At 37.6% G+C, this 14,615-nt stretch overlaps 1 protein-coding gene across 1 annotated transcript in view; it reads right to left on the reverse strand.

Moving 5' to 3' along the window:
* Positions 1-14,615, reverse strand: part of SLC17A1 (solute carrier family 17 member 1) — a 63,641-nt gene that overhangs the window by 20,817 nt on the left and 28,209 nt on the right. The window contains exons 3-6 of the mRNA XM_027128186.1: positions 13,011-13,183; positions 2,826-3,059; positions 2,652-2,739; positions 2,224-2,310 (exon numbers count right to left, since the gene is read on the reverse strand). Of these exons, the coding sequence (XP_026983987.1) occupies positions 2,224-2,310; positions 2,652-2,739; positions 2,826-3,059; positions 13,011-13,183 (582 nt within the window). The remainder of the gene's footprint in view (positions 1-2,223; positions 2,311-2,651; positions 2,740-2,825; positions 3,060-13,010; positions 13,184-14,615) is intronic.

The raw sequence follows: 14,615 nt of genomic DNA on the forward strand, positions 1-14,615 counted from the left end.
TTTGATGCCATAGACTTCTACCCTATGAAGAAGGCTTGGCTGGAGGGGGGCCAGAATGGGCTCACTACAATGTAGAATCCAAGGCAAGGCCCCTCCTGTCTGGGCTTCAGAGCAGCTCTAGCTCTTATGGAAGCCATAAGTGACCTTGGCAAGGGCTCTCTTGATAGTAGAATGGGTCAGACACTTATAGTCAGATATAAGTTGAGGAGACAGTGGGTGGCTAGGAAATGGGGGCAGTGGGTGTAGACAGGTTGTTCAATAATTTTGACTCTTAAAAGGGAGGTAACTTGAAAGAGACAGCAGGAAAAGGGAGCCATTTTAGAGATTTGAGAGAGTAGTTTTGAGAAGTTTGAAAAGTATTTATGGAGAGAAACATGGCAGGACAGTCAGGCCCTTTTAAGTGCAAATGTGAGTGTATGGTTCAATTTGTTCTGTATGGTAATTCTCCCCAGCAATTATCAGCTGCTTAAAAGCAGGTATTATTTTGTTCTTTAAAATAGTATTGATTAGATTTATTTAACTTTATTGAGAAGAGCATTCAAATGGAACCACAAAACATTCTGGTTTTAGTTTGCCTCTGCCACTAACTTGGGCAGGTTATTTCACATCTATGGGCACCGTATGACTCATTGTAAGACTTGTGGCGGTAACACCTAAATCCCTATACTGCTGCCATCTAAGTGATGGCACTCTTCCCCTACTCTAAGTGATAAGAAAAAGCAGATGGGGCAATTCATGGTAAAGCTGTTATCATAGTATAATGCATAGTCCCTTTCTTTGCGCTTCATAGAGCCACCCATGAGAATTGCAAATGACAAATGCTGCTGTATACATGTGTATGATGTTGAAATATGAATACACCATGAATATTGGAGCTCACCCAACTTTTGATCAGCAATGTTGGGCAGCGTTAATTACTGAAAAGTTTTTCTTACATGGAGCCGAAACTTCACCTCCCTATAATTACCTGCGTATTAATTTTAGTTTTGTAATGCAGAGCAGGTATGCATTTCTCTTACATGAGAGTCCTGCAAGGCATGCCTGCTCAAGTTTTCATTTCACCAGGTTAGACAGTTCCAAGTCTTCCAGCCCTTTCCTGACATAGGGTTTGTGTAATATCACTATACTGACTATTACTTACTACTGATGACTAATGCAGTGATGAAGAACAATGAAATTGTGAGGATGGAAGACATGCCTCTGTCATTTGCTCACTGTGGGTATCGGGGGTTCCCTGTTTGTCCCTCCAGATCCACTCTCCACCCTTCTTTACCCTGCTGTGGCCACAGATGGCTGACTTGAATGAATATCAACCGGCCCCTATGTTCTCTGCTTTCCAGATAGATTTAGGCAGCAGAAAGCTTGAGCAGAAGATGAGACGGAGAGAGTTGAATGAGATTAAGGTGTCTCTTTCTCTAGTTATCACCTTCTCTAGCATTGCCTCAGTCTATACGCTCTTTTATGAAAAGTCATGGGTCCTCTCAAGGCAGCCATCTCTACAGGACTCTCTCCTAGTAGATTCCCATCATCTACACCCTTGCTTGCCCTTTTGGACCTGGGGATGGTATTAGCTTCCATTTTGCTAGCACCTGATTACTGCTCTATCCATTTGATTCTGCCACATCTTTATTTACCACTTTAAAGAATCACTTTGTAATAGATCCTTTTGAATTAAGTCTCTGTAATTTTCCTTACGTATCAAACATGCACAATAGCACCCATCCACAGTCCCTTATCCACAAATCTGAAACCAAGATTTGAAAGCCAAAAGTGATTTTCTAACTTATTTAGAAACCTCAATCCTTTATAGTTTTTCATTTATTCCAATTTATGAGAATTTCATGTTTCACTTCAGAAATTAATGTGTTTGATTATGAGATGATGCTCTAAATTTTGCTTGGGATGTTAAGTATAAATAGTATACTCCTATTATCTTTGATCTATTCTGATCATCCCTTTCCCCAAGAGTTTCATGTAAGGGATATATATCTGTAGCATCGATGTTGTAGAATTGTGAAATTATATACAGTAATGCACGTAGAGTTCTGAGCATGATGTCTTGCTTATAATAAGAAATTCATGAATGTTGACTGCTCTTTTTCCTTCAATGGGATTTATGAGTTTTAATATTGCTAACTTCATATAAACTACTGTATTCCATTTTTAGTTTTAAGTTTTAAAAATTCTGAATAATGGCTGGGATTTTTATAGAAAGAGACTCACCAAAAATATAAAAGACCATAGGCCATCCCAGGGAGTCACAGATGAATCCTGTTATAAGTAGGACAACACAGGGTCCTAGCAGAAGTCCTAATCAGAAGGCACAAAGAACACCCCCAATGAATGCAGGCATCTGGAAGTAGAAATAATGTAGTCTCATGGTAGCAGTGAACAATTTATGGTGAAATATTTGTATAACGTATAACACCGAACAGAAGAAAATAATAAAATATTTGCTTTTCTCTCTTTTCTCTGTTGTTTGAGATAAGGAAGCCTCTTCTCCAGCCCAGACAATTTCCATATCTTTAAAGTGAGGATGGTTTCCAAAGCCCTTGACAGTTCAAAACATACATGTTTCTTATGGCTCTAGGGCAGCACATGCTACAATGAGATGACAATGAGATGAAACATTCTAGGCCCCTAGTCATTACCTGATAAACTCAGAGAGGTAAGTCGGACTTGTTCCAAGGGAGGAGCCCACTTGATCCATACTACTTGCTGAGTTGTTAATGCTATCCCCTGAAAGAAGAATGATTAGAACATTTGATCTCTGACACTTTCTGTGAATTTAAGCTCTTGGTTCAGTTTTTGTATCATCTTAATACCTGGAATAGTCCCTGGATTACTCGGCATATGATGACCAAAGCTTCTCCAAATTCAGCTGCCAGTGGGATGAGCACAGTAAACAGAGAGCTGAGGAACAATGCGGAACCAACCATTTTCTTTAAGGAGTATATTCCAGATAGGTATCCAGCAGGAATTTGGCTGATGAGAATACCGTAGAAGATGGAACTTAACATGATCCCCTGGATTTCAGTGCTCCAGTTATACACAGGGTTCTGAAAGGAAAAAGGAGACACATCTAGCCACTCTGCAGATGATTTCCTATGATGTTCAGGAATATGGGAAAACTGGTCTTCCAGCTTACCCCATGTAAAATAACTGTCCTCTGCCTAACATCCTCTACTATGGGACTTCTTTATTCCTAATAACATCATTATCTGTGTGTAATTACATTTTATCATTGGTACCCTCAACTATAACGAAAAGTCTTTGCAGTCAAGGGCATCATTTGTACCACCCATACCTGTCACAGCATAGACGTTTAATACTTGCTTTTTAAAAAAATTTTAGATATAATTGGCAGATTATATTAGTTTCAGGTGTACAACATAATGATTCGATATTTGTATATACTGAGAAATGATCATAAGTCTAGTTAACATCCATCACCATATATATAGTTGTGATGAAAACTTTTAAGATCTACTCTCTTAGCAACTTTCAACTATACAATACGGTATCATTAACTATAGTCACCATGCTATATGCTACACCCCCATAACAATTTTTTTAAAGATTTATTTTGATGTGGACCATTTTTTAAAATATTTTATTGAATTTGTTACAACACGGCTTCTGTTTTGGGTTTTTGGCCGCCAGCCACATGGGATCTTAGCTCCCCAACCAGGGATTGAAACCACACCCTCTCACTGGAAGGCAAAGTCTTAACCACTGGACCACCAGGGAGGTCCCCCCATAACTTATTTTATAGCTGGAAGTTTGCACTTTTTAACTCTCTTTACCCATTTTGCCCAACACCACCCACCCCCGATCCCCTGCTACTGGCAACCAGCAGCCTGTTCTCTGTAACCAGGAGCTCAGATTCATTTGTTTGTTTAGATTACAGATATAAACAAGATCGTATAGTATTTGTCTTTCTTTGTCTGATTTATTTCACTTAGCATAATACACTCAAGGTCCATTCATGTTGTCGCAAATGGCAAGATTTCTTACTTTTATGACTGAATAATATTCCATTGTATATATACAGTGCATTTGCATTATCCATTCATCCTTGGATGGATCCTTAGGCTGTTGTAAATAATGCTGCAATGAACATGGGGGTGTAGATATTTTTTCAAGTTACTGTTTTTATTTTCTTAGGATAAATACCCAGAACTAGAATTGCTGGATATGGTAATTTAATTTTTAAGTTTTTGAAGAACCTTCATACCGTTTTCCATAGTGACTGCACTAATTTACATTATACCATCAGGGCACTAGGGTTCCCTTCTCTCCACATCTTAGTCAACACTTGATATTTCTTGTCTTTTTGATAATAGCCATGTTGACAGGTATGAGATGATACCTTGTGGGTTTGATTTGCATTTCCCTGATGATGTTGGGCACCCTCTCATGTGCCTGTTGACAATTTGTCTGTCTTTTCTGGAAAAATGTCTATTTAGATCCTCTGCCCATTTTTTTTTTTTTTTTTGGTACGCGGGCCTCTCACTGTTGTGGCCTCTCCCATTGCAGAGCACAGGCTCCAGACGCACAGGCTCAGTGGCCATGGCTCACGGGCCTAGCTGCTCCACGGCGTGTGGGATCTTCCCGGACCAGGGCACGAACTCGTGTCCCCTGCATCGGCAGGCGGACTCTCAACCACTGCGCCACCAGGGAAACCCCTCTGCCCATTTTTTGATTTTTTTTTGCAATAGAGTTGTATGAGTTCTTCATATATTTTGGATACCAATCTCTTATCAGATATGATTTGCAAATATTTTCTCTTATTCAGTAGGTTGCCTTTTCATTTTATTGACGGTTTCCTTTGCCGTGCAGAAGCTTTTTAGTTTGATGTAGTCTCACTTGTGTATTTTTGCTTTTGTTGCCATTGATTTTGATGTAAAATCCAAAAAATCATAGCCAAGACTAATGTCAGTGAGCTTTTCACCTATGTTTTCTTCTAGTTTTATGTTTTTAGGTCTTAATGTTCCAATGTTGGATTCATTTTGAGTTAATTTTTGTGTGCATTATAAGATAGTGGCTCAGTTTTCCCAACACTATATATTGAAGAGATTGTCTTTTCATCATTTTATATTCTTGCCTCCTTTGTCATAGATTAATTGCCCAAATACGTATGGTTTATTTCTGGGCTATCTACACTGCTTTGCTGATTGACGTGTCTGAGTTTATGCAAATACCATACTTTTTTGATTACTATAGCTTTGGGATGTAGTTTGAAATCAGGAAGCTTGATGCCTCTAGCTTTGTTTTTCTTTCTCATTATTTCTTTGGCTATTCTCAGCCTTTTGCAGTTGCATACAAATTGTAGTACTGTTTGTGCTATTTCTGTGAAAAAGGCAATTGGAATTTTGATGATTACATCTAATCTGTAGACATTTTAACAATATGAATTCTTTCAATCCATGAGCACAAAATATCTTTCCATTTACTTGTGTCTTCTTCAGTTTCTTTCATCAGTGTCGTACAGTTTTCAGTGCATAGGTGTTTAACCTTCTTGGTTAAATTTATTCCTGTATATTTTAGTCTTTTTGATGCAATTAGAATTGTTTTCTTAATTTTGTTTCTGCTAGTTTGTTAATAGTGTATAGAAATGCAACAGATTTTTGTATATTGATTTCGTATCTTACAACTTTACTGAATTCATTTTTATTCTAACAGTTTCCTTAGTGGAGTCTTCAGGATTTTCTATATATAATATCATGTCATCTGCAAATAGTGACAATTTTACTTCTTCCTTTTCAATTTGGATGCCTTTTTTTTTTTCCTTGCCTAATTGCTCTGGTGAGGACTTCCAATACTATGTTGAATAAAAGTGGTGGGAGTGGGAATCACTGTTTTATTCCTGATATTAGAGGAAAAGCTTTCAGATTTTCACCATTGAGTATGATGTTACCTGTGGTCTTGTTATATATGGCCTTTATTATGTTGAGGTACATTCCCTCTATACTCACTTGTTTAGAATTTTGGATATTAATTTTGTCAAACCCTGATGGTCACCAGAGCCAGATGATCAAGGCGTCAGCTGTTAAAAAGAAAAAGAAATCGGGTGCCAGAACAAGAGGCCAGATGAACGTAAAAGCTCTCTTTTGGGAGATACTGGCTCTCCAGAACACAGCAAAGAGAGAACACAAGGATGGCATCTGCTGGTCTCCATCCCCAAAGAGAACTCCAGCAGGCCCTAGATGTGTGTTAAATTAGATGCCCGCCCCTCAGGCCAACAGTTTATGGTAAGCAAATAAGCCTCTTTCATAGAACATCTTGGTGCTTTTCAAATGGTTGCCTCTGTTCTGTGCTCTAGGGTAGGTGAGTTCATGTGCAAGCCCTTTAAGAACCATTTCTCAGTTCACTATACCCTGTGGGACTTGTGTATATGAGCCCTGTTGGCTTTCAGAGCTAGATATGTGGGTGGTGTATCTCTCAGGCACAGGTCTTAAAAGTTGGCATGCCCATTGTGGGGTTCAAACTCTTCACTCCTCAGGGTTGCCTTGCTGGGTCGCCTTGCCAGGGGTGGGGTTTACAGTGAGATTGTGTCTCAGCATTTCCTCTTGGTTGTGGGCTTTTTCTTGTTCGCCTGATGTGTAGGAGTTACCCAGCTTTCAATTTTTTTTCCAGAGGAAGTTGTTCCATATGTAGCTGTATATTTGGTGTGTCTGTATGAAGAGGTGAGTCCAGACTTTTCTACCTCTCCATCTTCAACATCTCTAATACCTGTTTCTTGAATGTTTGTAAAAAACATGTAAACTCTTCTGTAGAGTGCCATGTAATACTACATTTACTGCAATCATTAATTTCCTCCTGCCCCTTCTCACCCTCTAATTTCTCTATTCAGTTAACCTCATTCACAAAACAACATTTTCCCTCCACACACATGACCCCAGAGAGAAAAGCAGCAATTGAGAGAATATCAAATCATGAAGAGGAGTTCTCAGGCTGAACTATGGAAATAATTGAATGGGATAGTGAAGGAAAAAGACCATTTCTCTTCTTTTGCTTGGCTCTGATGTGGCATGTTTTATTGTCTGTCTTGGGAGTGGTTTCCTGTCAATTCTTAGGCTAGGTGGTCTTGCATAAATTTGTTGCATTATTAAAGTTGATATAAGAAATTCTGAACATTGAACTTATACCTGGGGCCATGAGGAGGCTGTGCTATTTTTGGACCCACTGAACAGGGAGAAGCCTTAATTTTAGTAGGTGACGAGAAGATAAAGCCTCTTTGGTTATGTGTATGATAGTCTGCTTCTCTGAACTTTCTCTGCACTTGCATAATTAGTTTTTATATTAAGAAATGAAGATTTTTGTTACATAAAGAATGAATGTTCTTAATGAAATTTTTGGCTGACTGAAATAATGAAATAGGTAGGAGTCCATGTGTTTGTTCTCTCATCACTGTTACTTTCACCCTTCATCCCTTTTTTTTTCCCTCCCTTTCTCAAATCTCTGTCATCCTGTAGCTGTGGCCTCTGTATAGTGATGTCTTTTCCTGATAGAAAGGACTTTCATGAGAGATCTGGTAGGAGTACAACTCTGAGAATATTGAATAGTGAGAGGCATCCATAGAGTAGCCAAGGGAGCATGGAAGCTCCAGATCTCTTCCATGGGTTGGAAGCTACTCAGAGGATGGAACAAGATGCTCTGCCATTTTTTTCTAACTCACAGGAATTTCACCAAGGAAATCAATATTCACCCTTACCCACATCAGGTGGTCCAGCACACATTTGTTCAACTCTCCCTGTGCAGATTATTCAGAATATTGGGTTGTTTTTCTAATGGCATAAAGCCATCACTCTTCACAGCAGGATGTAAAAAAAAAGAAAAAAATCCCACCATAGTTGAATTAAAACTGCTGAACTCATAAACTCCCCACACCAGAAGGATAAAACCTAAGTTGCATTAACTAGTTGTCATTAAACAAAGTGCTACATATATAAATGTTTAAATTACCCTATATAAATCTTAGGAATAAATATATATACATCTGTATGAGTCATATAAATGAGCAAGTAGATAATATCTACTTGTAAAATGGACTAAGGGTATCAATAGATAATTTATGAGGGAAAAATGGAAATGATCAATAAGTATAGATCACAGAAATATAAAAATGTGCACATTCATTAATAATAAAAAATTTAAAGTTATGGCAGAATTTCTATTGGATTAGTAAATTTTAAATAGAATAATTATACATATTCCTTGGCTGTTGTGGCAGAGGGAAGACTGATAGAGAATACTCCTCATTTATGTGTCACACTTTTTCTCATCTTCCTTCCTTTTCCTTTCTATACTCAGTGTCCCTTACTGCGGTCTCTGTGGTTCCTATTCGCTGTTTTCCTTGTTATTTTGTCTTCTTTCCTAAAATGTTCTGTCTCATTTTATCATAATCCTTTTCTGAGTTCTGTTAATTTCCTTTTTTCTTCCCCATTCATCTTCTGTCTGAGCATAGACTGCTACCACCTGGCTATCTCTGCTTTGAGCTCCTGGATGTGCTGCACTGTAGTGTTCCTTCCATAGCTAGAGTTGCTTTCCTAGTTTTTAGGTTCATTTGTAATTTCAGGTTACATTTTAGATCTGCTTTGGGAAAATGATATCCTGGTGAGTTTCATACTTGAGAATAATTATGTGCTCTCTTTCTTCATCTAGTACCTTTGTAGAGCAGCAAACTGAAATCCTTTCCTGTGACTCATATTTGAAGATCAAATGTCCTGGATTATAGCGGCAGGTTCCACGGTGGGTGGGGGTGGGGGTGAATGTGCCAAAGAAATGTTTCAAGCTCCACAGCCTGAGCTGCCTCTTCTTTTGCTACAGCAAAGGAAATAAAATACAGCCTTTGTGAGTAGCCATCTCTCTTGCCTCTTCTTTTGCTACAGTGAAGGAAATGGAGTACAGCCTTTGTGAGTAGTCATCTCTCTAGAGTATGGGATTCTCGATATTTAAACCAAGGCAATGGAATACTACAAATATTTAAGAATTAAAGAAAAAAATTTTGAATAGGTTTTGACAGATTTTTTGAGGTACAATTGACACAATAAATTGTATATTTAATCTTTGTCATAAAGTGTACAACTTGCTAAATTTTTAAATGTGTACACTCATGAAACCATCACCAGAATCAAGATGATGAACATATTATTCACCTCCAAAAGTTTTCTTACTCCTTGTAATTCCTCCCTTCTGCTCCTCCACTGCCAATGATCTGCTTTGTCATCATTTCCTAGAAGTTTTATATATAAATGGAGTCATACAGTATGTACTATTTCTTTTTATCTAGCTTAGTTGACTCAGCATAATAAGAGTGGCATCCATGTTGGCCTGTGTATCAATAGTTCATCCCTTTTTTTTTTTTTTGTGGTACGCGTACCTCTCACTGTTGTGGCCTCTCCCATTGCAAAGCATAGGCTCTGGACATGCAGGCTCAGTGGCCATGGCTCACGGGCCCAGCCACTCCGTGGCATGTGGGATCCTCCTGGACCGGGGCACAAACCCGCGTCCCCTGCATCGGCAGGCGGACTCTCAACCACTGTGCCACCAGGGAAGCCCCCCATCCCTTTTTTAGTACTAAGCAGTACTCCATTTTATGGACGGGCCATAGTTTGTGCATTCATTCACCTATTGATGAACATGTTGGTTGTTTCCAATTTTTTGCTATTACAAATAAAGCTACAATGAGAATCTATATATACATCTCTATATGGACACATGCTTTCATTTCTCTTTAGTAGCAGTGGAATGGCTGGATCATACGGTAGCTATATGCTTAACTAAACTGGTTGTACCATTGTGAATTATCACCAGCAGTGTAGAAGACTTCCAGTTCCTCCACATTCTTACAACACTTATGTCCAATCTTTATAATTTTGGCCATTTGAATTGGTGTGTAGTCATATCGGGCCTTTCACTGTTGTGGCCTCTCCTGTTGAGGAGCACAGGCTCCGGATGCACAGGCTCAGCGGCCATGACTCACGGGCCTAGCTGCTCCACGGCATGTGGGATCTTCCCGGACCAGGGCACGAACCCGTGTCCCCTGCATCGGCAGGCGGAATCTCAACCACTGCGCCCCCAGGGAAGGCCCATGTATCATCTTTGATGAAGTGTCTATTCACATCTTTTCCCCATTTCTGTGCTGTGTTGTTATTGAGTTTTGATAAACTTCCTTTACTAGATATGATTTTCAAAAATTTACCACTGTCTCTGGTTTGTCTTTTCAGTCTTTTAACTGTTTTTTTGAATTTTGGTGAAGTCCAATTTTTTTCTTTCTTCTTTTGTGAATCATGAAAAAAATCAGTAGTTCATATGTGTGTGAGTCTATTTCTGGACACTTTGTTCTATTTCAATGATTACTTTTCTGTCTTTATGCTAATAACACACTGTCTTGATTACTGTAGCTTTATAACAAAGTCTTAAAATCAGGTAGGTAGCGTTATTCCTGTAACTATTGATTTTTTGCCAAACTTAAAAGACAATTCAGTGGAGAAAGAAGTCTTTTCAACAAATGATGCTAGAACAGTTGTATACACATATGTAAAAAAGGATCTTCAACACAACACATAGAAAAATTGAAAAAATGAATATTTAAATGTAAAACCTGAAATTATAAAACTTCTAGAAGAAAACAAAACAGATATTTTTACTTTGGGCTATGCAAAGATTTATTAGATATAAAGCCAGAAGAAGTTTTGGTAAAACCAACAGAAGTTCTTTATGCAGAAGGAAAATTATATAGTTCAGAAACTTGTATCTATATTTAAAAAAGAAGAGCATGAAGAAAGAATAAATGAAGGTGTAATTTATTTTATTTTGAATTGATGCAAAAGATACCTACTTGTTTAAAGCAATAATGTAATTCTGTATTGGGTATTTATAGCATATGGATAAGGGAAATGAATAGCAGCAGTGTCACAAAAGATGGGAGAGAAGAATTAAGAATACTCTGTTACAAAGTGCCTGCACTACACATGAAGCAGTAAAGTGTTATTTGATGGTGGATTTCTATTATTTAAAAATGTATATTGTAAACCCTAGGGAAACTATTAAAACAGGTTTTTTTAAGTGTAAATGATACATCAAGAGAAGAAATAAAATTGAATCATATAGGGCTTCCCTGGTGGCACAGTGGTTGAGAGTCCGCCTGCCGATGCAGGGGACATGGGTTTGTGCCCTGGTCCGGGAAGATCCCACATGCTGCAGAGTGGCTGGGCCCGTGAGCCATGGCTGCTGAGCCTGCGTGACCAGAGCCTGTGCTCCACAATGGGAGAGGCCACAACAGTGAGAGGCCTGCGTATAACCAAAAAAAAAAAAAAAAAATTGAATCATATAAAATGCTCAATTATACCAAGATAAGCCAAAAATGGAGTGGAAAAAAGAAACGTAACAAAGAACAGATGTAACAAATAGAAAGCAGTTACCAATTTTATATTTGTCTTTTCTCCTTTTAGTTCTAGCAGTTTTAGCCTTCTGTATTTTGCTGCTTTGTTAGAGACATACATGTTTAGGATTGCTGTTAGAGACATACATGGTTAGGATTATTATGTCTCCTTGGAGAATTGACCCCTTTATCATCAGACAGTGCCCTCTTTGTCTCTGATAATCTTCCTTGATATAAATTCTGCTCTGTCTGAAATTAATATAGCTCCCTCAGTTTTTCTTTGCTTGAAAATGTCTTTATTCTCTTTGACTTTTGAGGTAATTTCATTGGATATAGAACTCTAGTTTGGCAGGTGTCTTTTTTTCTTCTTTCAATACTTTAAAGAGTTCATTTCTCTCTTCATGTTTGAGTGGTGTCTGATAAGAAGTCTTCCGTAATTCTTATCCTGTTCCTCTGTAGGTGATTCTTGCCTCTAGCTTCATTCAAGAAGTTCTCTTTGTCTTAGTTTTCTGCAATTTAAATATGTATGTCTGGGTGGTTGTTCTTGTTGTTGATGATTATTTTTCTTTTTAATATTTATCCTGTTTGGTGTTCTCTGAGCTTCTTGGATTTGTGGCTTGGTGTCTGCCATTAATTTCAAAAAGTTCTCAGCCATTAATTTTTCAAATATTTCTTCTTCCCATTTTTTCCTACTCTTCCTGGTGTTCTAGTCATGCATATGTTACAACTTTTGGTATTGTCCACAGTTCTGAGATGTTCTGTTTGTTTGTTTGTTTGTTTATTTATTTATTAAATTCTCTTTCATTTCAGATTGGGAAGTTCCTATTGACCTATATTTAAGTTCATTGATCCTTTCCTCAGCTGTGTTGAGATTACTCATAAGCCCATCAAGGCATTCTTTGTACCTGTTACAGTTGCCATGATTTCTACTATTTCTTTTTTATGCTTTCTAATAATATCCATCTCTCTGCTAACATTACCTATGTGGTATTGTATGTTGTCATTTTTTTCCCATTAGCACCCTTGACATATTAATTATAGTTATTTTAAATTCCCTGTCTAGGAATTCCTACATATGTGTCAAATTGATGCTTATGTTAAAAAAAATCAGGGTGCAGTACACTTCATATAGTTTTATTTTTAATGTAAATAGAGGTGATAATAAGAAAATATTTTCTTATTTGCCTGTGTATTCATAAAGGGACATAGGAAGAGTATAGTGGAAAATATTTTTCCCACCTATTTTCATTTTTTTCTGTACTACATCTTCTGAAAGGTATCAACTCATTACCTTACATAGATGAAATTAATGAAGCATGTAAATGTACTGTATGTTAAAAATGTAAATAAGAAAGAAAAAGTGTCTTGACTTCTACTTCTCATTTAAGATGCTTTCCTTTTCTCTCTTGTCCAAACTTCTCTTGCCCTTTACAAATACTGAGACATATTTTAGTTGTGGGACATGTTTATTTAGGTTACTACTGGCAAGACAGATCAAGACTTGAGCTTCTTTCTTTAATAATTACTGTCATATCAATTATGATAACATTCAACCTCTCCACAAATTAGTTAGCAAGATAGGATTTTAAACTTATGACTGTCTATAATATTTTTGATATACCTTTATGTTATCCTGTGGCTCCTTTGTGGAGGTGTTGGACAAACCATGTGGCTCTGTGCTGTTCACCATGGCTATCATTGTGAGGCTCATACACACGCGCTGTGACATTACTATAACATTACAGAGGAGCAGTAAGAGAGCAATTCCATAACGAATGGAACAAAAATTTGGAACTGGAATGTAGAACAGAAAGTATCCATCATTAACACATCTGAGGTAAAAACATAATTTAACTTTAGGAAGTGCCACTTAGAAATTTGGACCCCTATATATTAATTAAAAATTTTATTGTACTAACTGGCTTTTGAGAATTCATGACACAATAAGAAGATGTGGGACTGATCTTATAATTTCATACCCCCTAAAATATAATCCCTAATAGAACGTCCCAGAAAATTGAGCCAGTCCTTGAAGGACTTTGGCTCATGTCTATTTTAAAGGGACCATTTACAAATACCCTGAGTTACTCTTGGAAGTAAGTCCCCTGAACAACAAAAAAGACCTTCCCTCAAGTAAACTGCTTTATTCTCAAAACTTATATGATTAGTCTGGTTGAGAAAATAATATGTGCACAATGCAGAGAAAAACAGCACTTAAAAAATGTAATGTATTTGAAGTAGTTTCAAGCTAGAGTAATCAGTGTAGTGTTGGTGAAAGGCCAAACAAATTCATCAATAGGAGAAAGTAGGGAGTCCAGAAAAAGAGGAGTATAAATAATCATATGCTTTTGAATAAATACACTAATGCAAATCAATGGAGGCAAGTACAGTCTTTTCAACAAATGGCACTTTCTCAAGAGAAATAAAAATATGTGTCTACAAAAGGCTTGTACTGAAATGTTTATAGAAGCTTTATTCAAAATAGCTGGATATTTGGAATGGATGAACATACCATAGTGAATTAATACAATGGATATTACTCAGAACTACAAAGTAAGGAAACACTGATACACTCAACAATCTGGATGAATCTCAACAAAAATATGGTCAGCTGAAGAAGCTAGACACCAAAGAGTGCATACTATTTCTATGAATTTCAAAAGTGGGCAAAATTAATTTATGTGGCTAGATATTACAATAACAATTACCTCTTGGTAAGGAGGGCAAAAGGACACGAAGGGACTTTACTGTAGTGTTCTGTGAGTCTTGTTTGTAAGTTTATACATTTTTCAAAACACATCTAAGATTATCCAACAGCAACAACAACCACAATCACAACTGGCATTGGGAGAGGAAACAAAATGGTGGAGTAGAAGGACATGCTCTCACTCTTGTGAGAACACCAGAATCACAACTAGTTGCTGGACAGTCATCGATAGGAAGACACTGGAACTCACCAAAAAAAAAAAAAAAAAAAAAAATACCCCACATCCAAAGACAAAGGAGAAGCCACAATGAGATGGTAGGAGGGGCGCAATCACAGTAAAATCAAATCCAATAACTGCCGGGTGGGTGACTCACACACTGCAGAACACTTATACCACAGAAGTCCACCCACTGGAGTGAAGGTTCTGAGCCCCACGTCAGGCTTCCCAACCTGGGGGTCCGGCAACGGGAGGAGGAATTCCTAGAGAATCAGACTTTGAAGGCTAGTGGGATTTGACTG

This window comes from Aethalodelphis obliquidens, unplaced genomic scaffold (genome assembly GCF_003676395.1).
Source record: "Aethalodelphis obliquidens isolate GAN/ISIS:26980383/991018 unplaced genomic scaffold, ASM367639v1 scaffold34, whole genome shotgun sequence".
Taxonomy (NCBI): domain Eukaryota; kingdom Metazoa; phylum Chordata; class Mammalia; order Artiodactyla; family Delphinidae; genus Aethalodelphis; species Aethalodelphis obliquidens.